Here is a 25,033-nt window from a genome sequence, read left to right as displayed (position 1 = left end):
TGTACCCTTCGACCGGATCTGTTCGTTGTTCTTAGCGTCCTTTCTTTCAATCGAATGTCTTCATTGTTTCTTGTCGACGTTTATTTCCGATGGCAAGCTCCTCTCAACCCCTGTCTCCGTCCCTGGGCTCTGGTGTACATCTATTGAGTCCAAGTTTGACGGAGGCGATGCTGAGAGTTTGAGAGCTGTCTTTGAAATTCCCTCCGATTATCAAATTGGTCTTCCTTTGGCTTTTGACCACCCGAACGAGCCGCCTTCGGATTTTGTATGCTTCTTTAGGGACCAATTCACCGTCGGTCTTCTTCTTTGTCATTTGTAAATATTTCCGTATTTCTCTCCATCAACTAGTGTCGAACTCCTTTCGGCTGCTGTGCGGGGTCGTCGTGTTGTTCCGCCTGCACGACATTTCTCTTACTCCTTGACTCTTCCACTATTTCTATTATCTCAAATTGTCCGAGCCGAGGACTTTTCTCTTCCAAGCCTGAGTGGGTTTAGTCTTCTTTGACAAGATGTCGTCCTCCAACAAACATTAGAAGGACTACTACTTCTTTGTTTGCTTTCCCGAGTGACCGGACTTTTCGACCAGCTGGCATTTAGAGGTGTCGAACCCTCCCGAGCTCAAGAAATACAAGAACCGATCGGATTACCTCCATGCAGCTTCCAGCTTGGCCGGTCTGAAATACCATATCCACAAGTTGTTGCTGGAGGGCATCCCCTACGTGTTCGCCTGAGCCCGATCTGCAAAGGCTTCCGTCCAGCCTAGGTATGCTCTTTCTTTTCCCCAACCTTTGAATCTAACTGATTTTTCTTCCTTTTGTGCAGCTCGAATCATGTTGCGAGCATGTCTAGCTGGCAAGTGTAAGATTGCGGATGCAGACATCAATGCCACGACCGTGGCCGAGCTGGAGAGCCACGGCTTACAACCGGTTGGCTCCTACGAAGATCCACTCGGAGAGAGCACAGGCGTGCCAACCCAAGGGAGCGAAGGGGTGGCTAGCCGAACGGCTACTGGCGAAGCGATTGGTGTAGCGAATCCTTCACCAAAACATCTTCCGGTGATTCTGATCGAGGGGGCCTCAGAATCGACTTCCTTTGGCAAGCTATTGATCAGCTGAAAGAGGCACCGCGCGGAGGTTACCTCCCGATCTGCTTCCTCCATGATGTGGTCCCCAGCCAGGACCAGCCCACGCCTTCCTTCTGAATGGGGTGAAACCTCGATGATGGCTGCTAAAATGACGGTCGTTCCCCACACGTCTGTGTCGTCCAATCAGACGCCTTCCCTATTCGGGCTGCTACAAGGAACCATTGCACATCGCTGGTTGCTTTCATACTGCCTCCACTGCCGAAGGCTCAGCAGTCTCGCATCCGACCGGCTTCAATGTCTCAATCGGCTGACAGAGCGACTTCAGCCCGGTCCGCTCTGAGTGGCCAGCGTCATATAGCGGCGGTCATCCATCTGCCTACAGACGAGTGGCGTGACTCTGACAACATCGAATCCTGAGCCCCCGAGCAGCAAATAATTATCCAGGGGCCTCTCGCACAGATATGGGCTGACGCCCGGGCCCGAGCGGCGGCCATGCCTCCAGGGGTGCTCGTCGACAGTCATACCCAGATGTCTACTAGGGTAAGTATTTTTATATGTTCATATTTATTGTTGTTCGATCCTAATTAATTTTTCACTTCCTCACAGTATTAGGTAGAAAGTCTGGCCATGTACCAAAGGCTTGCCTTTTGGAGCAAGAAGTTAAACAACTGCGCATCCCAAGCGACCAGGCAGCGGCTTCTCAGGCGCAACTAGAATAAATGAGTGTCGAGATGGCTCAATTGAGGGCCGATCTGAGTAAGAACTCCGAGCAGCTGGAGGAGGAGAAGAGCAAAGGCGCCGAGCAGGCTGCACAATTAGCTCAGCTTGATAAACAGGTCAATTCCTTCGAGTCCAAGCTTAATTTGACCAACACCAAGAAGTTCCGGGCTATCGAGGACTTGGAGATGAAAAATAAGGAGTTTCGGGTGTTGGCCCAAAACCTAAAGGAGGCTGAGGCCACATTGAAGGGCGAGCGGAATGGATGATCGGCCGAGCAGACTGTCGCGAAGACCCAGTTTGACACAAAAGATGAAGAGTTGGCTATGTTGAAGGAAGAGTTGGATGCCTCCCGAGCGGCCTTAGAGATTTACCAGGGAGCTGAGTCAAGTAAGTTTGAGCTGCAAAAGAAAGCCTACCTCCGCTCGGACGTTTTCAATGACAGGGTTACCAACCGGGCTCTCCGCCTCTTTAACCTCCCGATCGATGGGACGCTCGACCAACTTAGGGACAACGGCTACATTCCAGTTACTCTTGTTAGGACCCTTGGCGGCCGGCTAGGGGGTGGATAGCCCAGCACAAAAATAAAACAAAAAGACCTTTCTCGAACTTATAACTGAATTAAAACACTAGTATAAACATAGAAAGAAATAATGAATCAGAAAGTCGAAGCTCAATGAATTTACTTGGTTACAACCGGAGAGGTTGTTAATCCAAGACAGATGAAAAAGCACACTAAAAATCTCCTCTTGGCGGAGAAACCTCTTATAACAATGAATGCATAGAATCAGAAAACTAAACAGAAAACTTAAAAGCGTACAAGTATTGTTTCACAATTTCTTATTTTTTTTAGCTTATGGGAGTAGGGTTGTTTCATTAAAAAAATGAAATATAAATTTTGTAAAAGTTACTCTTGAAAGCAATTTTCAAAAATATTTGTCAAGGAATAAGAATTTTATAAAAATAATTTTCGAAAAGATTTGTAAAGAGTTTTTTAAAGTATGAAACATACAACTTTAAAGGAATTTTCAAAGTATTTTTTAAACTATGATTTTATCAAAAAGTTTTCAAAAAGTAAAAAATAAATGCTTGAAATCAAAACTTTTGAAACCCTGTTTGAAGATATATTATTTTTTAAAAAGATATTTTAAAAAAAATATGTCCTTCAATATAGTTTTTCCCTCTTAACCAAATACTTTTTTTAGATATCCTTGTTACCCACAAGGAAGATATTCTTAGATGTGTCTAACGGTCATGGTTGACTTAAAGATCTAAAGACTTAGATAGATGGTGAATAATTTACATATACAATACACCCAATCAATAATCAATCAAAATTTGAAAAATATTTCTTAAGAAAATAGATTTATAAGTTTTCAAAATAATTTTTTAAGAAAATATTTTAAATTTTAATTTTCTTAGCATCTCACCCATTCTAAATTTTCAAGTATGGTAATCATATAATTGTGTGAGATGACTTTATTGATTTTGAGTTTGTTGAAATTTAAATTGAATTTTAGTTGAACTTCGATTATGTTAAGTTAATTTTGGGTTAAAATGAATTATTAGGATTAATTAATGGAAACATTATTTGAATTTATATATTAATGTTTACTTTCGAGATTTTAAAGTTATTTGTTAAAGATAATTAACTAATTAAGGATTAATTGAGTTGATTGGGTTAAGAATTGCTTTTAATAGTGATGCTTATAGGTTAATTGTTAGATTAATGATTGATTTAAACATAATTTAAAAGTTAGTTTTAATTGAATTTAATTTAGTGTGATTATTTATTTTTAATATTAAAAAATTGATATATAATTTTTAGATTAATTATTGCTCATTTCAATTAAGGTTGATTATAAGTTTCATAATTAATAGTTATGGATTAATTTATTATGAATTATTATTAATTTAATTAGTTTCTTAGGAATTAATTAGGTAAAGATTTTAGAATTAGTTTTAATTAATTTAGTTTAAGGTTAAAGTACTTTTGATGATTAAAGTTAAGATTTCAAGTTGAAATTCGAATTAATTAAGTGTAAAGTTAATGATTAATTAAGTTAAAGTTATTAATTATTGATTAAAGTCATTAAAGATTAATTATGTCAATTAAGGTAAATTAGTTATTTATTAGGGTTAATCAATTAATAATAAATTTAGTTTTATTTTAAAGTTGTTTTAGTTTGCTTTTTAAAGTACACTTAATTTAAGTTTAAGTTTAGTTTAAATTAAGTTTATTTTAATTTTATTTTAGTTTTATTAATTTAATTTGAGTTTTAATGAAGTTTGAATTAATTTTTGATTAATTTAAAGTTGTAATTAATTTTAGATTTTAAGTTATGTTTTTACATTTAAATTAAATTTGATTTTCATAATCAGGTTTAATATTTGAATTAAATTAAAGTTTTTTAAAATTATTTTAATTAAGTTTTTAGTTAAATTTGAAAAATGTAATTAAACTCATGTTAGATTCAAACTTAACTTTGGGTAATCAAGCAGGCTTCTTAAGGATAGGTTTTCAGTTCAGTGGCGAGACATATGACCTTCTTGTATATAAATGGCGGACCACTTGCTGAATACTTTCCAAAATAGTCCTACCCAAAAAATTTAATACTAAGTTTTGGTCTAACTAGCCCATGTTTGACTGGGGTAGTTTCGGTCAGATCCACTAAATCTAGTGCACCAGGTAAAATATACAGGATTCAGCCTATACATGCCTTCGACAAAGTTTCCTTGACGTACTATCATCTCAATCCATTCCGATGCTATGTTGTTAGGGTTTTGTAAACTTTTTTGTAACTAATCATTCCAAACTAACAACGTAAAGAAAAGATGCATAACATGGTATATAGCAGATAAATATGCTTGATCATGACAAGTCAATCAATTCAAATAAGTCATATTATTATTGTTGTTGTATTATATTATTGTTGTTGTTATTATTATTATTGTTTAGTATTGTTTTGCTATTATAATTATTATTATTATTGTTGTTATTGTTGTTATTGTTATTATTATTATTATTATTATTATTATTATTGTTTATTATTGTTTTGTTATAGTTGTTGTTGTTTTGTTATTATTATTTATTATTTATTATTGTTATTGTTATTATTGTTATTATTATTGTTTATTATTACTTTGTTATTATTATTAATATTGATTAGTTTCATAATTAAAGGGTACATGATTATAATTAGTTTTGTGGAAATTTTATTTTGATTTATAACTTAAATCTTTGTGAGTTGAAAAAATTATTAATAATGTTTTATAATTTATCAATTTTATTTTTTAAAACATTATTTAGTTTTTTAATTGAGTTTAATTTAGTATGATTATTTATTTTTAATATTAAAATTTTGATATATAATTTTTAGATTAATTATTGCTTATTTCAATTAAGGTTGATTATAAGTTTCATAATTAATAGTTATGGATTAATTTATTATGAATTATTATTAATTTAATTAGTTTCTTAGGAATTAATTAGGTAAAGATTTTAGAATTAGTTTTAATTAATTTTGTTTAAGGTAAAGTACTTTTTGATGATTAAAGTTAAGATTTCAAGTTGAAATTCGAATTAATTAAGTGTAAAGTTAATGATTAATTAAGTTAAAGTTATTAATTATTGATTAAAGTCATTAAAGATTAATTATGTCAATTAAGGTAAATTAATTATTGATTAGAGTTAATCAATTAATAATTAATTTAGTTTTATTTTAAAGTTGTTTTATTTTGCTTTTTAAAGTACACTTAATTTAAGTTTACGTTTAGTTTAAATTAAGTTTATTTCAGTTTTATTAATTTAATTTGAGTTTTAATGAAGTTTTAATTAAATTTTGATTAATTTAAAGTTATAATTAATTTTAAATTTTAAGTTATGTTTTTACATTTTATTTTAAATTTAAATTAAATTTGGTTTTCATAATCAGGTTTAATATTTGAATTAAATTAAAGTTTTTTAAAATTATTTTAATTAAGTTTTTAGTTAAAATTGAAAAAGATTATTAAACCCATATTAGATTAAACTTAGCTTTGGGTTAATCAAGCAGGCTTCCTAAGGATAAGTTTTCAGTTTAGTGGCGAGGCATATGACCTTCTTGTATATCAACGGTGGACTACTTGCTGAATACTTTCCAAAATAGTCCTGTCCAAAAAACTTAATACTAGGTTTTGGTCTAACTAGCCCATGTTTGATTGGGGTAGCTTCGGTCAAATCCACTAAGTCTAGTACACTAAGTAGAATACACAGGATTCAGCCTAGATATGTCTTCGACAAAGTTTCTTTGACGTATTATTATCTTAATCCATTCTGATGCTATGTTGTTAGGGTTTAGTAAACCTTTTGTAACTAACCATTCTAATTAAACTAACAGCATAAAGAGAAGATGCATGACATTGTATATAACAGATAAATATGCATGATCATAGCAAGTTAATCAATTCAAATAAGTCATATTATTATTGTTGTTGTATTATATTGTTATTGTTGTTATCATTATTATTTTTATTTATTATTGTTATTATTGTTGTTATTATTATTGTTATTATTGTTTAATATTGTTTTGTTGTTGTTGTTATTATTATTATTATTATTATTATTATTATTATTATTATTATTATTATTGTTATTGTTGGTATTGTTGTTATTATTATTGTTTATTATTGTTTTGTTATAGTTGTTGTTATTTTGTTATTATTATTTATTATTATTATTGTTATTATTGTTATTATTATTGTTTATTATTACTTTGTTATTATTATTAATATTGATTAGTTTCATAATTAAAGGGTACATGATTATAATTAGTTTTGCGGAAATTTTGTTTTAGATTTGGTTTTGATTTATAACTTAAATCTAGATTTTGTGAGTTGATAAAATTATTAATAATGTTTTCTAATTTATCAATTTTATTTTTTAAAACATTATTTAGTTTTTATAGTTTTCTAAAATTTGATTTTGTATTTAATTTATAATTTAGTTTTTTATTTTTTTAAATTTTAGTTAAATTTTGTTTATTGTTAATTAATTTTAGAAAATTATTATTTTGATTTAAATTCAAATTATCTTGAATAAATAAATTTGGATTAACCAGATCTGGGTCTTGATTAAGGTTTGGGTTGATTTGATCAATTTTAATTACATTTGAATTATTTAAATTTTTATTAATTAAATTAGTTTTGTTAAGTAATGTAGGATTTTTCATGCTTTTTAAATTCATAGTACAATTCAAACAAGAAGGATCTAAAGCATATAATTTTTCATATAATATAAATTGTTTTACCTTAATTGCTCCCCTAGATCTTTGGATCTTCTCTCCGAACATTGAGATTTGTAGTGTCCCATCTTTTTGCACTTGAAGCATTTGATGTGGTCCTTCCTTTTCCGGACTCTAGGCATCGGTTCCTCCTTTGCCTCCGGTTGTGCGGATCGATTCATCAAGCATTTATTTTTGTAGTGTGTCCCTTTTCACTATAATTAAAACGTGTTATGTGTTTTTTAAATTTTGTATTTATAATATTACCTTTTGAATCCTCATTAGGATTCTCCCCCTTGACCATTGCCATTTCGTATTCAGGCTCGAGCATTTGGTCGGACTTAGGTTCAGGTTTGGACACATGTTCTGACTCGAGTTCAGATCCATTAGCCTCCTCCTCAACCACTAGTGCAATGAAGTTGATTTGGTCTTGTTCTTCTAGGCCTGGCTCTGAGGATAGCTCTCCAAATTCAAACTCTAATTTGAGCTCACTTTCGTCTTGATCTTCTAGCCTCGACAGAGTCGCGTGAAGCTCGATTAATTTTATCCATAACTCGAATGCGTTCTTGTAACCTTCTAATTGACACAAGACTTCATTAGGCAAAATATCTATCAACATATTTATTACCTTTGTGTTCGACTCTGAGTTTCGAGAAGGTTGTCTTAGTGCAATCTAGTTGTTGAAATTGTTGCTTCCAATGAAGCATTCCATCATTTGCCTCCAGGAATTGAAGTAGATTTTATCGTATGGCGGAGGTTTATAGATGCTTCTCCCTTTTTGATAGGATGTTTACATTCTTGCAAGAAAAGAAATTTAAAACAAATTTCCAAAACTTTCGTCTTGGGATTAGTAGTGCGGGATTAAGAGTTAAAAAATTTTAAAAGAAAAAGAAAAAGTTTTTAAAAGTTGCTCGAAAAATGGTTAAGTAATTTCAGAGCTACCAGACTCTGATACCAATTGTTGGATCGGATGAGTGCGATAGAGGGGGGGGTGAATATAGCGCTTTTAAAACTTTTCTTTTACTTTAGAAAACAGAGTCGTGCAGCGGAAAGTAAAATGAAGGACTCCTTCGGTTACTTGGTTCGAAGTCTAGGTCGACTTCTACTCTAAGGCCCGCGATCCTTGACCGCACCGATGGACAATCCACTATAACCCTTCTTTCCGAAATCCTCGGAAAGAAACAGATCGTACAGATGCAACTAGAAGATAGTAACAGACTACTATCTTCTTTTAAATCAATTACAATGCAAGCTATTAAATAAATTTTACCGACAAGAGTAGAAGATGAAGCTCGGTCGGCCGGATGGAGTAGCTTGCTTGAGAATACGTAGAAGTCTTGTATCACGAGTAGCTTGCGCAGGGATGAAACTTGGAGCCGATCAGAAAGTGTTGTACCCAGCCTCAGACCTTGAGCTACTTTTTATAAGATCGTTGATGTTCTGTCGACTGAACCAACTTCCTTCCTTCCTGGCTGAGATCTGATGCTGATTCGATCTTTGGCACTAATTGATCTTTAATGGTTCAGTCGACCGATAACCTTCACTACAAGAAAACAGGGCTTCAGAGACGAAAAATTCCGTCTCTGAAAGTCATTTTTCCGTCTCTAAAGAATATTTGAGATGGAATATTCCGTTTCAAATATCCATTAGTGAAACCCCCGTAGCTAAATTTGAAACGGACATATTCCGTCTCAAATATCAAAAACAAATTAAAAAATTGTTTATGAATCTGTTTTTATTTGACTAAATGAAATTAATTGAAAATATAAATTCTGTTTTTAATTTTGTTTTAAATCCGTTATTAGTCTGTTTCAAATTACATAAAAAATATAATTTTGATTTGTTTATAAATTCATTTATAATTCTGTTTATAAATTCTGTCTCAAAATTTGTTTTAAACCCATCATTAATTTAAATTTTTATTTTTAAATTAAATTTATCACTAAATTTATATTATTATTTAAATTTATCATCTACATGATACTTTTAACAAGCACACATTTCAAACAAATTTATAATTTTTAAAACAATTAATTTCTAATACAAAAGTATCATAAAATTAATATTGAAATAAGTAAATATTCACATCATCTAAATACATTTAACCATTAATCAAAGATAAAGTAATTTAATCTTTATTTCGCTTAAATGATTTGTATATCCCGCCTCTTGAATCATTTTACAAACCATCTCTTTTAGATTTTCTTCTCTTTGCCTACCTTCCTCGATAAGTTGTTCTTCCCTCTGTCTATTTTCTTTGATAATGAGTTCCAATTTATTTTTGCTTTCAGTAATTTCTTCCTCCATCCTCTTGCTAATAGCACGCATGTCTTCAATGTAGGTCCCTTTGGAGGCCGGCAAGAGGGGAGGGGTGAATTGCCCTACAAAATAAAACCAAAAACCCTTCTCGGATATTCAACTAACTTAACAGAACTTGTAATTAAAAAGGCAGAGACTAATTAAAACAGAAAATAGACACAGAGGAATTACTTGGTTTGCAATCAGAGGATTGCTAATCCAAGGCAAAGAAGGCGCACTAATTGATTCTCCTCTGGGCGGAGTAGCCTCTTACAGCGTTGAAAGCACAGAAAGAAATAACACAAATGAAAGCACTGGATTACAAGTAGTTGCTTTCAATGTACGGATCAGTACTTTATTTATAGTACTGGTTCGGGCGCCTGGAAGTGGTTCCGGGCGCCCCCGGGGGGATAAATTTTATCCCCCAACGATCAGATTGCGAAAATCGCGATCCTGGTCAAAATCATGTTCCGGGCGCCCGGAAGCATTCTGGGCGCCCCGGAGCAAAAAGTCAACTGCGGTTGACTTTTTGTTCGGGATCATTTCTCCGTTAAGTCCCAGTCTCGGTCCGGGTCTGTTCGCTCCGGCTCCGCTAGCTTGGGTGATCTCGGCCTTCCGGAATAGGGCTCACCCGAGCCCATGTTCCGGCCTTCTCCTCGAGCAGCCTTCCTTCCCGGTTTCTCGTCCCTCGAGCGTCGCGCACGCTCTTCTCGTCCACCGGTGTACTCTTCCGCGGACACCTCGTCCCTCGGACGCACCGAGCCCGTCGGCTCTCTCCCGTGTCGTCCTTCTCGCTAGCCGCGTCTTCTGCTCGACTTCCTGTGTTCCTAAGCTCCTGCACACTTAGATACAAGGGTTAAACAAACGCAGGACCTAACTTAACTTGTTTGATCACATCAAAACACCTTGGGGTTCCAACAATCTCCCCCTTTTTGATGTGAGCAACCCAAGTTAAGTTAGGGTAAACATATGAAATAAAAATAATTTATATTCAAATAAGTCCAAGTATTTTTCAAAAAATTATATTACCTCCCCCTAGACTTAACATACTTCTCCCCCTTTGATCACATAAAAATTGGGGTTATAAACAAGTCTAAGGTTAATGCAAACAAAACTTTTGAGTGTAAAAATATTTAAGTAAAAACACTCTTCAGATAAACAAAATTTTAAGTTTGAAACTTAATATAAAAAAAAAAATCTAAGTTAATATTCATAAGAAACAATTCTAAGTCAATTTTAAGCAAAATTATAAGGAGGAAAAAAAATTCTAAGTTAACTTTCATAAAAATTTCTAAGACAAAAAATTTCAAAATTTTTTTTAAAATGTTTTCTAACATAAATTGAATAACTCTTTTTAAAGCATTAAATAATTTAAATTAATTCTTTTTCAGGTTAGTCAATTAAACTTTTCATTTCAATACTTGACTTCCAGGTCGTAGCGAGGCACTAGGCCTTCTTGGTTATTGGAGCAACAACCACTTCCTTAGACAAAGCCTCATAAAGAAATTAGTTGTTTAATTTCCTTGCTGAAAATGCTAAGTTTGACTTTAATTTTAAGTTAAACAGGTTTTTGGAACCCAGTAGAGGTTCCTACCTACAGGGTTAACCAAGTATTTTCTAGGTATATAGATTTTTGATATATTTCTAATTTGACTTTGATGAAATCTATAATACTAATTTAAACCTCTATAATTTCTAAAAGTAGAAATATTTGAACCATTGGATTTTTTCAATCTTTCTATTTCTTCTTTTAGTTTTTCATTTTCAATTTTCAATTTTTCAAAATCCTCTATAAAACATGATTTTGCCAAAATTCTCTTTGTTTCTAAAATTTCATTTTCTAATTTGGCATTTTTATTTTCTAATTTATACATGGATTTAGTCATAGCTTTGATACCAGAGTAAAGCTGATCAGGGGGTAAGAGGCATACCTCACTTACCATGTCGGACTTGAAGCCTGAATCTCCCCTTGCTTCACTGCTTTCATCCGAGGTCGCTCCCCCTTCATCGATACTAGGTTCTGATATACTTTGTCTATCGTAGCTTGCCATTAGTGCTATTCCGGCATATTCTTGAGCTTCTGATTCGGATGAAGAAGTGTCGTCCCAAGTTGCTTTTAGGTTGTGTTTCTTGGGAGACTTCCTTTTGACCTTTTTGAGTTCTGGGCAGTCTTCTCTTAGGTGTCCCTCCTTCTGACACTGGTAGCACCGCACCTTTCTTCCACCTTTTTGATTCCTTTTATTCTGCATTTTAAATTTATTAGATCTAAAAAACTTTTTAAAATTTCTTACCATGTATGCTTCTTGATCGTCTTCGGAGTCTGATTCGAGTTCATCCTTCTGGGTTGCGTTCAGCGCCATAGTCTGGGTTGTATCCTTTGTCGTTCCTGCATACCTGGTTTCATGCAATTCAAGAGTAGAAAACAACTCTTCTAAAGTGCTTACCTCCAGGTCTTTTGAGATGTAGTAGGCGTCGACGATTGATGTCCATTCTGGAGTTCTTAGAAACGCGTTGAGCGCGTAGCGTATAGTGTCCCGGTTTGTTACCGTTTCACTGAGGTTCTCGAGACCAGTAACTAGTTCTTTTATCTTTGCGTGTAAACCAGCTACTTTCTCACCTTTCTCCAGACGGATGTTCATCAGTTTGTTGCGGAGGATGTCCCTTCTAGCAAGCTTTGCTTCGGACGTGCCTTCGTGGAGTTCCAAGAACTTCTCCCAAAGTTCTTTAGCAGATAAATAGTTTCCGTTGCGGTTGACCTCTTGAGGCGGTAACACGCTCAGCAGGTGACGTTCCGCACGGCTGTTTGCTACCGACTCATTCTGCTCCTTCTTTGTCCAATCGCTCTCTTCTTTTTCTTTTCCATCTTTATCTATTGGAGCTACAAAACCATATTTCATAATAAACCGAATTTCAAAATCTGTTTTTAGGAATACCTCCATACGACGCTTCCAGTCTGCGAAGTTCCCTTCGAATTTTGGTGGAACGATGCTTGGTCCGGCCATCTTGTTGCTTCGATCGGCGGTTAGTCCTCCTGAAGCGCCCTCGCTCTGATACCACTTGTAGGTCCCTTTGGAGGTCGGCAAGAGGGGAGGGGTGAATTGCCCTACAAAATAAAACCAAAAACCCTTCTCGGATATTCAACTAACTTAAAAGAACTTGTAATTAAAAAGACAGAGACTAATTAAAACAGAAAATAGACACAGAGGAATTACTTGGTTTGCAATCAGAGGATTGCTAATCCAAGGCAAAGAAGACGCACTAATTGATTCTCCTCTGGGCGGAGTAGTCTCTTACAGCGTTGAAAGCACAGAAAGAAATAACACAAATGAAAGCACTGGATTACAAGTAGTTGCTTTCAATGTACGGATCGGTACTTTATTTATAGTACTGGTCCGGGCACCTGGAAGTGGTTCCGGGCACCCCCGGGGGGATAAATTTTATCCCCCAACGATCAGATTGCGAAAATCGCGATCCTGGTCAAAATCATGTTCCGGGCGCCCGGACAAAAAGTCAACTACGGTTGACTTTTTGTCCGGGATCATTTCTCCGTTAAGTCCCAGTCTCGATCTGGGTCTGTTCGCTCCGGCTCCGCTAGCTTGGGTGATCTCGGCCTTCTGGAATAGGTCTCACCCGAACCCATGTTCCGGTCTTCTCCTCGAGCAGCCTTCCTTCCCGGTTTCTCGTCCCTCGAGCATCGCGCACGCTCTTCTCGTCCACCGGTGTACTCTTCCGCGGACACCTTGTCCCTCGGACGCACCGAGCCCGTCGGCTCTCTCCCGTGCCGTCCTTTTCGCTAGCCGCGTCTTCTGCTCGACTTCCTGTGTTCCTAAGCTCCTGCACACTTAGACACAAGGTTAAACAAACGCAGGACCTAACTTAGCTTGTTTGATCACATCAAAACACCTTGGGGTTCCAACATTCAATTTCTTATGATAATTCATTGTTCTTCTCATGAGAGCACATTTCATTGGAACTTCCATTGCATGATCTTCTAAAATATTGATTGCGTCCAAATCCGTACACCCTCCTCTTACATGGATCGCCCACCACATCACACCATGATTTGAGATTGAATGAAGGTCGAGTAGACTGATCATCAACATTTTGTCTCTCTTTATATTGTTCCTGTCCATATTACAAGGGCTTATATTAGTTTAACAAATATAAAAACCAACAAGTAAGAATTAGTATAAGCTAATAGAAAATTAATGAATAACTAATTATGTTGACTTACACTAACAACCGATTTGTTATCCACAAACTCTCCAGTACCTTACTTTCTTTTATGCATTCGTTCAAAAACCTCAAATTCATCCACATCTCGTCCCAAATCTTTTTTCTACAATCATATATAATATATGTCAATATAAAATAAAACAAATGAGATACATTGAATTTATATGTAAATGTCAAATATTTAATAAATTTATCAGATGTGTAAATTATTGGAATAAACATGTTAGAAAGGAGGTTTACCATTCTCTCACGGTGTGCTACAAAAGAAATTGAACTCCCAGTATGTTTGATAGTAGACCCATCCTTCGCTGTCATTTTATTCTTCCGTGCAATTTCACATTTGATCTTGTGATCTGGTTTATTCCAATGAATATTAACCAAGTCATTCCATATATTAGCTTCCATCCAATCAGGTCCTCTACCTATCATATCTAAAATGTCTGGTTTCCTTCCTAAATCTTCTTGTGCAGATGATAATGTTGCTTTCTTAGCCAAATGAATGGATGCCCTGTATCTCTCACTTGAATTTTCATTCCATACCTTTTTCATTTCTCTGTCGATAAAATTATCCCAATTATATCTCAACTGCATCAAAACAAATAAATAATCAAGATTATATATAATATCATATGTGAATAAATAATCAATGGCTGCTCTAACTACACCAGATATAGTCCAAGCTCGCATATTAGAACATACAAATAAATAATTAAATAAATTAAATCAATAAAAAGAACCCAGCTATCCAAGGTTCTCTAAGCTAAAGGAAATCATCTCGGCACACATGCAACCAAAATGACTCAAATGGCACATATGCAATTGACTAATCATTTATACATATACCATCAATAAACTCAAAACCGAACTTTGACCTGACATATAGTTAAAATATGGGTTTAAGATGTTGTGTAACTTTCTTTGGGTCTTAAACACATGATACATGAACTCATTAGGCAGAGTTGTATAATTAACATAAGAATTTTTTTTCAAAGTAAATCTTCTCATTAATTCTATCACTTTGCCAAAAAAAAAGTATCCAATTAAAAAATATATTACTTACCTTAAAATTTTTCCAAAGTAAATCTTTAATATCACTAGGCACCTTTTTCCACGTTGACCATACTCCTTTAATCACTCCTTTGATATCATTTGTAATTTCACGAAGAACTTTATTTTCGACAAATCTAAAGATAACAAAATTATGAATATTATAACAACAAAATTAATTTAATACAAAAATATCAAAACTTAATAAATTTAAAAGGTCATATGACTTACTTATTCATAACCACATTTATTTTAGTCCGTCCATCAATATTGGTTGGAATTTGAGACCCTTGATTAGGTCCTCTTCGTCGAATGAACTATCTTCTTCGCAGCTTGCATCATTAATCACGTTATCATCTGAAATTTATCTTCCCACCTCATCCTATGACAAATAAATAAGAAAATTTAGTTCAATGTTTAACCATGGATATTAACCTTACCATTGTGATTTTCAAATAAATAAGAAAATTTACATTTAAATCAATTTCATCAAGGTGCTAATGCAATACAAGAGCTTAAATTTTAGCTAATTGAGCAGTATTGAAGTAGCAATACAAGAGCTTAAATTTTAGCTAATTGAGCAGCAATACAAGAGCTTAAATTTTAGTTAATTGAGCAGCATTGAAGTAGCAATACAAGAGCTTAAATTTTAGCTAATTGAGCAGCAATACAAGAGCTTAAAATTTAGCTAATGGAGCAGCATTGAAGTAGCAATACAAGAGCTTAACTTTTAGCTAATTGAGAAGCATTGAAGTAGTAATACAAGAGCTTAAATTTTAGCTAATTGAGCAACATTGAAGTAGTAATACAATAGCTTAAATTTTAGCTAATTGAGCAGCAATACAAGAGCTTAAATTAGTACAAAAAAGTTTGACTACAATTGTAGTTCAGCTTTTTTTATGTCAGGTGCACCCCTGCCTTACACATCACAAAGTTCTCCATGAAGGGTCTTCATAGGCACCTACTTTACCGTTGCTATCCATACCAATATAATAAGGAATATTGCCTAAGATGCTTCCTTAAAAAGGATTATCTAAGAGCTTTGTTCCTGAAACAAGCACATTAGCCAATATTAGTTTCATTAGTGTTGAGATCAAAACGTAACTGCTATATTATATAAGTATTCAATTTTCAAATTAGTATACTTGATGCCCTATATACTAATGCTCATATCTGTTAAGTGGGATGTTTTAAAATTGTATTGTTCTTGATTTTAAGGATAACCTGTTCCATAGTACAGCAATGTTCTGGTAGCTCATCCATTTGGCTTCAATGTGTGAGAAAACCCATTACAATAACTTCTTTAACCTAGTAGCTCTAGCAATGTTAATTAAGATTAAATCATAGACCAATTATATTTTATGTCAGCCACCGCACGATTAGGTCACACGAATGACCTCGATCGCATGAGTAGGACGTAACTGGTGTTGCGCGTTCTAGAACAGAGAAGAAGGCTGGAAAAGAAGATTAGGATTACCTGAGCTTAAGCTTGTTCGGTGGATCGTGGGAAGAATGCCGGAGAAGAAGATCGCGTGCGCCTTAAGCCGGAGGGTTGCTCACCTTAGAGTCGTGCGTGATTTGGAGCTAGAGAAGAAGATCTCTTGCCCCTTAAGTCAGAGCCCTTAGAGCTGTGCATGATTTGGGACCGGAGAAGAAGATCACGTGCAAGCCGAAGAAGAAATTGCGTGCCTGCAGCCGGAGAAGAAATCGCGTGTGCGCCGACGAAGAAGAAATCGTGCGCCGACGAAGAGAAATCGCGTGTGCGGGATTTGGGAGAGAAACGTGAACTTAATCTGGGTTTAGCGCTTTTTTATTATTTAAAAGAAAATATATTTATAATTACTTAAATAAACTATTTCTCATATTTTATACTTTATAAACAGATTTATTTTCGGTTTAAAACAACTTTAAACTGATTTACAAACAAAAAAAAAATTTTGTATCAAATTTCGTTGATAATTCGTATTTATTTTTGTTTATAAAAATTAAGTTATAAATTTTGTTTCTAATTTATTTTAAAATCCGTTTTAAATTTATATATATATATATATATATATATTTTTTTTAAAGTTAAACAAAATAATAATTCCGTAGTAAATCCGTTTATAATTTATTAAAATTTAAAACGGATTTTATTTCTGTTTTAAAATTCTATTTCTGATACCCTATTTTCTTGTAGTGCTTGTTCGGTCGACCGAATGGTGAACTTCCCTTCTCGCCGAGATTCACACTTAATGCTCGATTAATGCTTTTATTGTTCAGTCGATCGAACCTTATTTTTGGTAGATCAATCATACTGTGATACCATGTTCGCAAGCTTGATCTGTTTTGCCAATTTTGCCTGTTCGGTCGACCGAACATTTTTTCGTCGACTGATAAAATGTCTTTTTCAGTCAACTGAACCCTTCGTCAAACGAAGGTTTCTGAGTGTTGGACGCGTGGCCACAGACAGATTCTAATTTTGAGTTCTGAGTCAAAAGTTATGACCCTTTGAAGTTCAAGGGGTCATATGATTCTTGTTGACGAGTGGCTCATATTTGGATGAAGGGATGTCATGGAAGAAAAATCTGTTAAGATTTTTCGTAATAAAATTCTGTTAAGATTTTATATAACAGAATTTTGTTATGTTTTTCATAACAAATTCTGTTACGTTTTTACCGGATCTGGGGGTTTAGCAGTATTTATATGGATCATTGTAAACCCATTGTAGATCAGACAACACAAGAATCATTAGATGTGATTCTCTTGTGTAGAAGAGAATTCTAATAAAGCTTCGGCCGTTTTGTGGAGTAGGCAAGTCGTCGAACCACGGTAACTCTTTTTCTTTCTCTTCTTCTTCTCCTTCCTGGTGTTTGCTCTCTTTTGTGCGTCTTTGTCTTGTTGCTCCGCGCGATCTCTTTTCTCTCTTCCTCTTCTTCCGCGGTTCAGAAAGGTTGAGAGGTATTGCCCTCTCTTTGCACAACAATTGGTATCAGAGCTCCAGGTTTTTGGCAGATTTCTTCAACATGTCGGGGACGACTTCTGCGAAGTTTGATATGGTGAAGTTTGACGGAACCGGAAACTTTGGATTATGGCAGAGAAGGGTCAAGGACTTGTTGGTGCAACAAGGCATGGTGAAGGCGCTAGGAGAAAGAAAACCGGAAAGCATGGAGAAATCAGATTGGGAAGAACTTCAGGCGAAGGCAGTAGCAACAATCAAGCTTTGTCTTACGGATGACGTGATGTACCATGTCATGGACGAGGAGTCACCGGTGACAGTTTGGCAAAAGCTGGAAAGCCGGTACATGTCAAAATCATTGACAAACAAGCTGTATCTCAAGCAGAAATTATTCGGGCTGAAGATGACAGAAGGAACCGATCTGAGCCAGCACATCAACGTATTCAACCAGATTGTAAGTGATCTGAAGCGGATTGATGTGAAGATCGAAGACGAAGACAAGGCGCTGATGTTGTTGAATTCTCTACCTTCATCTCCTACGTACGAGAATTTGGTTACTACTTTGATGTGGGGTAAGGAAACTCTCAAATTGGAGGAGATCACAAGTGCGTTGCTAGGTTTTCACCAAAGGAAGAAAACAAGCGATGAAATTTCTCAAGGAGAAGGACTTGTGGTAAATAGCAACCAAGAGCGTGGTAGGAGCAAATCTCGACATGGATATGACAACAACAACAAGACTCGTTCTAAGTCGAGAAGGAAGAAGGTGATCACGTGCTACAAATGTGGAGGTAAAGGTCATATCAAGAGAAATTGTCCAGAGATAAAGAAATATGTTGCAGAGAACAAAAGTAGTTCGGCAAAGTCTGCAAACATAGTTGAAGAAGAAAATTCAGAAAGCGGTGATGGAGATATGCTATCAGTTATGTCAAGTTCGGAGCAGCTGACGGATGCATGGATTTTAGACTCTGCATGTTCATATCACATGACTCCAAACAAGGATTGGTTTGACACCTATAGGGCAGTGGATTATGGTTCAGTGTTGATGGGAAACGATGCATCATGCAAGGTTATCGGCATAGGGAATGTCAGAATCAAGATGTTTGATGGTGTGATCAGAACTTTATGTGATGTCAGATATATACCAGAGCTAAGGAAGAACTTGATCTCACTAGGCACACTGGATGGTATTGGTTGTAATTACAAATCGGTGAGCGGGGTGATGAAAGTCAGCAAGGGAGCTCGACGGTAATGAAAGGACAAAAGGTAGCAGGAAACATCTACAAGTTGATAGGGACTACAGTTGTAGGTGGAGTCGCCTCAGTGGAGTCTGAATCGAGATAGTACTGTCTTGTGGCATATGCGGCTAGGGCATATGGGTGAGCGTGGGATGCTAGAACTTCACAAGAGAGATTTGTTGAAGGGTGTCAAAACGTGCAAGCTTGAGTTCTACAAATTCTGTGTTCTTGGGAAACAGAGCAAAGTGCAATTTAAGACGGCAACAAACAAGACGGAGGATTCCGGACTACGTACATACGGATCTCTGGGGACCAGCCAGTGTAGCATCACGTGGAGGGCACTTGTATTTTGTGAGTTTTACTGATGATTTCTCACGAAAGTATGGGTATACTTCATGCGTCACAAGTCGAAACTTTTGCAAAGTTTAAATTGTGGAAATCAAGTAGAGAACCAGACTGGAAGGAAGATCAAATGCCTTAGGTCGATAATGGGACTGAGTACACTTCAAAGTTTCAGAAATTCTATGAGCAACATGGGATAATGAGGCACTTCTGTTCACAGGACACCTCCAAAATGGGGTAGTGGAAAGGTTGAACAGGACAATCATTGAGAAGGCAAGATGTCTCAGGCTGAATGTAGGGTTAGTAAAGAATTTCTACGTGGAAGCAGTTAATATGACATATTGTCTCATTAACAAATCACCAAGGGCAGCATTAGAAGGTAAAATATCAGAGGAAATATGAACAGGAAATCAAGTAGATTGTTCTCAATTTAAGTTTTTAGATGTCCAACCTATATGCACAAATCTAGTGGGGAAAGATCAAAGCTGAATGCAAAGTCAAAGCAGTGTATTTTTATGGGGTATCATAAAGGAGTTAAAGGGTTCAAGCTTTGGAATCCTGAGGCAAACAAAGTGGTGATCAATAGAGATGTGGTGTTTGACGAGAAAGCTATGCTACATTGTACTCAAGAAAAAGGAAAGGAAACACCACAGAGCAACATGGATAAAGATGTTGTGCAGGTGGAGCTAGAGATTCATGATTCAGATGATTCTAGTTCAAAGCACACGAAGCATCACACTATAGCTAGTGGTAGAACGAGACGAGTCGTAAAACCACCCACTAGATACAGATTCGAAGACATGGTATCTTATGCACTTACCACTAGTAGCGGAGACCCTACATCTTTTCAGGAGGCAATACATAGCTCTGAGAAGGACAGGTGGACGGGTGTTATGGCAGAGGAGATGGAGTCGTTGCATAAGAACCAAACGTGGGATCTAGTGGAACTTCCTGAAGGAGAGAAAGCTATAGGGTGCAAGTGGATATTCAAGAAGAAAGAAACAATGTCAGAGGGAGAAGAAGTGAAGTTTAAGGCTCGGTTGGTAGCAAAGGGGTATTCACAAAGAAAGGGGATTGACTATGAAGAAATTTTCTCTCCAGTGGTAAGACATACGTCAATTAGAGCGGTATTGGCTTTGGTGGCACATCACGATTTGTATTTGGAGCAAATGGATGTGAAGACGGCATTTCTTCATGGAAATTTGGAGGAGCAGATTTTTATGTCACAACCTGAGGGATTTAGTCAGTCCGGACAAGAGCAGTTGGTTTGTAAGTTGAAGAAATCGCTCTATGGACTGAAACAATCTCCTAGGCAATGGTACAAACGTTTTGATTCATACATGATTCAAAACGGATATAGGAGATGCGAGTATGACTGCTGCATATATGTGAAGGGCCTTGAAGATGAATCACTGATTTTCTTACTACTATACGTAGATGACATGCTCATTGTTGCGAAGAAGATGAGAGAGGTTGACAAATTGAAGAGGCTACTGAGCAAGGAATTTGACATGAAAGATTTGGGAGAGACCAAGAAGATTCTTGGGATGGAGATTCACAGGAATAGAGTTGCAGGGAGATTATGGTTGTCTCAACGTAGCTATGTGGAGAAGGTGTTGGATAGGTTCAACATGAAGAATGCAAAGTCGGTGAGCACACCCCTGGTGCATCACTTCAAGTTATCCAGTACACAGTGTCCAAAGACGGATGACGAGATCCAAGAGATGTCAAAGGTTCCTTATGCCAGTGCAGTTGGTTGTCTGATGTATGCCATGGTTTGCACGAGACCAGATTTGGCGCAAGCAGTTAGTATGGTAAGTAAGTTTCTCTCAAATCCTGGTCGACCACATTGGGATGCAGTGAAATGGATTTTCAGATACTTGAGAAATACAACTAATTATGGCATCATGTTCAGTAGACAACCGGAAGATCCTTTAGTTGCTGGGTACGTAGATGTAGACTATGCAGGAGATTTAGATAACAGGAGGTCTACTACAGGATACGTATTCATTGTGGTAGGAGGACCTATTTGTTGGAAATCTATGATACAATCTATTGTTGCATTGTCTACTACGGAATCCGAGTACATGGCAGCAGCTGAAGCAGCGAAGGAAGCTTTATGGCTTACAGGGTTGGTCAGAGAACTGGGTGTTCAGCAAGGTGGAGTCAAGTTGTTATGCGATAGTCAGAGTGCTATCTATTTGGCGAAGAATCAGGTGTATCATGCGAGAACCAAACACATTGATGTGAGGTTTCACAAGATCAGAGAGTTGATTGCTTCCGGGGAAATTCAACTTGAGAAGGTCCACACTGCAGATATGCTGACAAAGCCGGTGACCACAGAGAAGTTTAAGCATTGCTTGAACTTGATCCATATCTCTAGATGCTAGAGGAAGGAAGCCCAGACCCAGAGATCCAGATGGAGTTTTGTCCAGATATTCGTATTCTTCGAAGGGTGAATATTCGCCAAGGTGGAGATTGTTGACGAGTGGCTCATATTTGGATGAAGGGATGTCATGGAAGAAAAATCTGTTAAGATTTTTCGTAATAAAATTCTGTTAAGATTTTATATAACAGAATTTTGTTATATTTTTCATAACAAATTCTGTTACGTTTTTACCGGGTCTGGGGGTTTAGCAGTATTTATAGGGATCATTGTAAACCCATTGTAGATCAGACAACACAAGAATCATTAGATGTGATTCTCTTGTGTAGAAGAGAATTCTAATAAAGCTTCGGCCGTTTTGTGGAGTAGGCAAGTCGCCGAACCACGGTAACTCTTTTTCTTTCTCTTCTTCTTCTCCTTCCTGGTGTTTGCTCTCTTTTGTGCGTCTTTGTCTTGTTGCTCCGCACGATCTCTTTTCTCTCTTCCTCTTCTTCCGCGGTTCAGAAAGGTTGAGAGGTATTACCCTCTCTTTGCACAACAATTCTGCAACACAAAGTTAGTTCGATATAATAATAATATTCCTGCAAAACAAAGTTAGCACAGTAATATAATGCATGAGTAATATTAGACAGTAGAACTATTTTGATCTCAACTTGGAAACCTTCCCGGTTTCTTCAGTTGGATCAGCAACTTTAAGTTGTTCTTTTCATAAATACGACCTCACTGTCACTCCTCCAGTTGCATACCTCAACTTACCTGCCAAACATGGTCCTCCAGACATGTTTGTGTAGGACCGTTGTGACCGGCTAGAAGAGGGTTGTTGGATAGTCCTGTAAAATGAAAAAGCAAACAACCCTTCCTCGAACTCTTTAAGCTAACACTTGTATATATAAAGTAAGCGGATAAATAAAAAGCATAAAGAAAAAGCGAGGCACAAGGATTTACTTCAGGCGGAGAAGGAAGATTAAGCTCACTAAAAACTCCTTCAGGCGGAGAAGCCTCGTACAACGTTGAAGCGCAGAAAACAGAAGCTCAACTCTAGACTAAAGCTTACAAGCGTTGGAATTACAATTCAGAGTTCGTTTTAAAACTTCTGGACCAAGGCTATATTTATAGCCTTGGTCGGGGCGCCTGGAAGGGTTCCGGGCGCTCTGTGGGGATAAAACTTTATCCCCCAACGTTCAGAACGCATTAGACACGTTCTGGTCAAAATTCAAGTTCCAGGCACTCGGAAGGGTTTCGGGCGCCCCGGGCTGCTCCGGGCGCCCCGGACAGTTCCGGTCGCCCGGGACCCTAAGTCAACTCCGGTTGACTTCTTTCACCTCGGTCCGGGTCTTCAACTCCAGTTCTACTCGTTTGGGTGATCTCTACCATCCGGAATAAGGCTCACCCGAACCCAACTTCCGGTCTTCTCGAGCAGCCTTCCGCTCTGGCTTCTCGTCCCTCGGAATCGCCGCGTGTTTCCTTCTTGTCCACCAGCACACTCATCCGCAGTCTTCGTCCCTCGGTCGCACCTCATGCCGACCTTCTCGCTAGCTGCGTCTCTTGCTCCCCGAGCAATCTTCCGCTCTGGCTTTCGTCCCTCGGAACCACCGCACGCTTCCTTCTCGTCCACCGGGATACTCTTCCGCAGCGCCTCGTCCCTCGGATGCACCGCGTGCCGTCCTTCTCGCTAGCTGCGTCTTCCGCTCGAGTACCTGTGCTCCTAAGCTCCTGCACACTTAGACACAAGGTTAGAAACAACGCAGGACCTAACTTAACTTGTTGATCACAAGAAAATAACCTTGGGGTTCCAACAATCTCCCCCTTTTTGGTGTGATCAACCCAAGTTAAGCTAGGGTCAAAACTAGACATAAAATTAAAACAAGTTATTGCAATAATGTGCAACAAGATAGAAAATTTTAAATTTCGAAAATTTTCAATTTCTACCTCCCCCTAGACTTATACTTTCCTTCTTCCCCTTTGATCATAAAAAAATGGGGTTGTAAGAAAAATCTAAGGGTTGACACTTAGAAATTTTATAAGAATCTATTTCAATGATTTTCTGGAAAATATCTAAGTCAAGAAAATTTTCTAAGTCAAAATTAACTTTTGAAAAATTTCTAAGCATTCGTTATTAAGAAAAAACTTTCTAAGCTGAAAACTTTAGGCAATAAAATTTTAAAACAATTTTTGAGAATATTTAGAAAAATAAAAAAAAAATTCTATGCATTTATTTAATTTTTAATTCTCATAATTTTATCAAAATGTTTTAAATTTCTATTTTAATTTATCATAACTTCTTAAATCATAATTTTTCAGATTTAAGGCAACAAATATTAAACATGCTAAAAATTTTATTCGATCTTTTAACATGTCATTTTCTATTATTTTTTGATTTTCTACTTCATAAAAATATTTCAATAACTTAAATTCTAACTTGAAGAAATATTTTGTGCAAAATTCGTTTGAAGAAATATTTTGTAATTTGCAAGAATTTTTTAACAAAAATTCTAATTTGCAGGAATCTATTAATAACAGATTTCTTAATCCGAAAAACTTTTTCGATGACTCAATTTCAAATTCGCAAAACTTTTTCAAGAAAGTAATTTGTAATTCGAAAAAATATTTGAAGAAAGTTTCGACAACATTTCTAATTTGCATAATTCTTTCGAAATTATTGGTAAACCAAAAAACTCTTTCAATGATTCGATTTTTAACTCGCAAAAATTTCCAATCAACTTTTCATTTTTAGGCAATGTTTCAATAAATTTATCCAATTTCTCAGAAGGTGAAGACCATACCTGACTTACCTTGTCAGCGGTTGATTCTCCCCCTGTTGAGTTGCTTTCTTCCAATATCTCTCCCCCTTCATTTATGCTCACCTGGAATGAGCTTTCTGTGTTCTCGGGATGGAGATCGACTATGTCGGCAGTTTCCTCATTCTCGGACTGTTCTATCGGCGGCTCGGTGTCCATCAAGGAGTCGGATTCGGTTTCAGCTGGTTCTTCGTAGATCTTCAAGAACTTTTCCCAAAGTTCTTTTGCGTTCTTGTATTCTCCGATTCTGTCGAGATCTTCTTTTGGTATTACGGTTAGAATGTGAAATTTAGCTCGCGTGTTTGCCATAAACTCCTCACATTGCTTGTGAGTCCAGAGACGTTTATCGATTTCTTCTCTGTACGCGTTCTTCGGTTCTTCATAACCAAATTTCATTATTAAAGAAATACCAAAATCTGAATTAAGGTATACCTCCATTTTTTGTTTCCAGACGGAAAACTCCCCCTCAAATGTAGGTGGGTAGTCGCTATCTCCGGCCATCGTTTTGTTGCTTCAGACAACGATTAGTCCTTCTGAGGCGTCTCAGCTCTGATACCACTTGTAGGACCGTTGCGGCCGGCTAGAAGGGGGTTTTTGGATAGTCCTGTCAAATGAAAAAGCAAACAACCCTTCCTCGAACTCTTTAAGCTAACACTTGTATATATAAAGTAAGCAGATAAATAAAAAGCAT

General features: G+C 36.5%; 1 protein-coding gene and 1 long non-coding RNA gene across 3 annotated transcripts; both read right to left on the bottom strand.

Moving 5' to 3' along the window:
- Positions 1-13,366: 13,366 nt before the first annotated feature.
- LOC121973565 lies at positions 13,367-14,658 on the bottom strand. Of its 2 annotated transcripts, XR_006109660.1 has the most exons (3): positions 13,837-14,615; positions 13,633-13,699; positions 13,367-13,485 (listed from the first exon to the last, which is right to left on the bottom strand). XR_006109660.1 is itself a non-coding variant. In XM_042524969.1 (2 exons), the coding sequence occupies exons 1-2, from the start codon at positions 14,281-14,283 to the stop codon at positions 13,634-13,636; spliced, it is 513 nt and encodes a 170-aa protein (XP_042380903.1). In that variant the 5' UTR covers positions 14,284-14,658; the 3' UTR covers positions 13,615-13,633. The 2 variants fall into 2 exon arrangements, 1 of the variants encoding a protein (XP_042380903.1); XM_042524969.1 differs by lacking the exon at positions 13,367-13,485 and having other exon boundaries at positions 13,615-13,699; positions 13,837-14,658.
- A 108-nt stretch (positions 14,659-14,766) lies between these two features.
- LOC121973564 lies at positions 14,767-16,200 on the bottom strand. The gene is made up of 3 exons (XR_006109659.1): positions 16,121-16,200; positions 14,875-15,025; positions 14,767-14,780 (listed from the first exon to the last, which is right to left on the bottom strand). It is a non-coding gene; the product is annotated as an uncharacterized LOC121973564 (long non-coding RNA).
- Positions 16,201-25,033: the final 8,833 nt, after the last annotated feature.

Source organism: Zingiber officinale, chromosome 4A (assembly GCF_018446385.1).
Source record: "Zingiber officinale cultivar Zhangliang chromosome 4A, Zo_v1.1, whole genome shotgun sequence".
In the NCBI taxonomy this organism is placed as follows: domain Eukaryota; kingdom Viridiplantae; phylum Streptophyta; class Magnoliopsida; order Zingiberales; family Zingiberaceae; genus Zingiber; species Zingiber officinale.
The sequence above is the reverse complement of the archived record's forward strand: the minus strand, read 5'-3'. Positions and strand labels throughout refer to the sequence as shown.

Coding starts and splice junctions, on each gene's coding strand:
- LOC121973565 (XM_042524969.1), bottom strand. CDS start 14,283: ATGCGAGCTTGGACTATATCTGGTGTAGTTAGAGCAGCCATTGATTAT. Junction 13,700..13,836: donor TAGCACACCGTGAGAGAATG/GTAAACCTCCTT, acceptor ATATGATTGTAG/AAAAAAGATTTGGGACGAGA.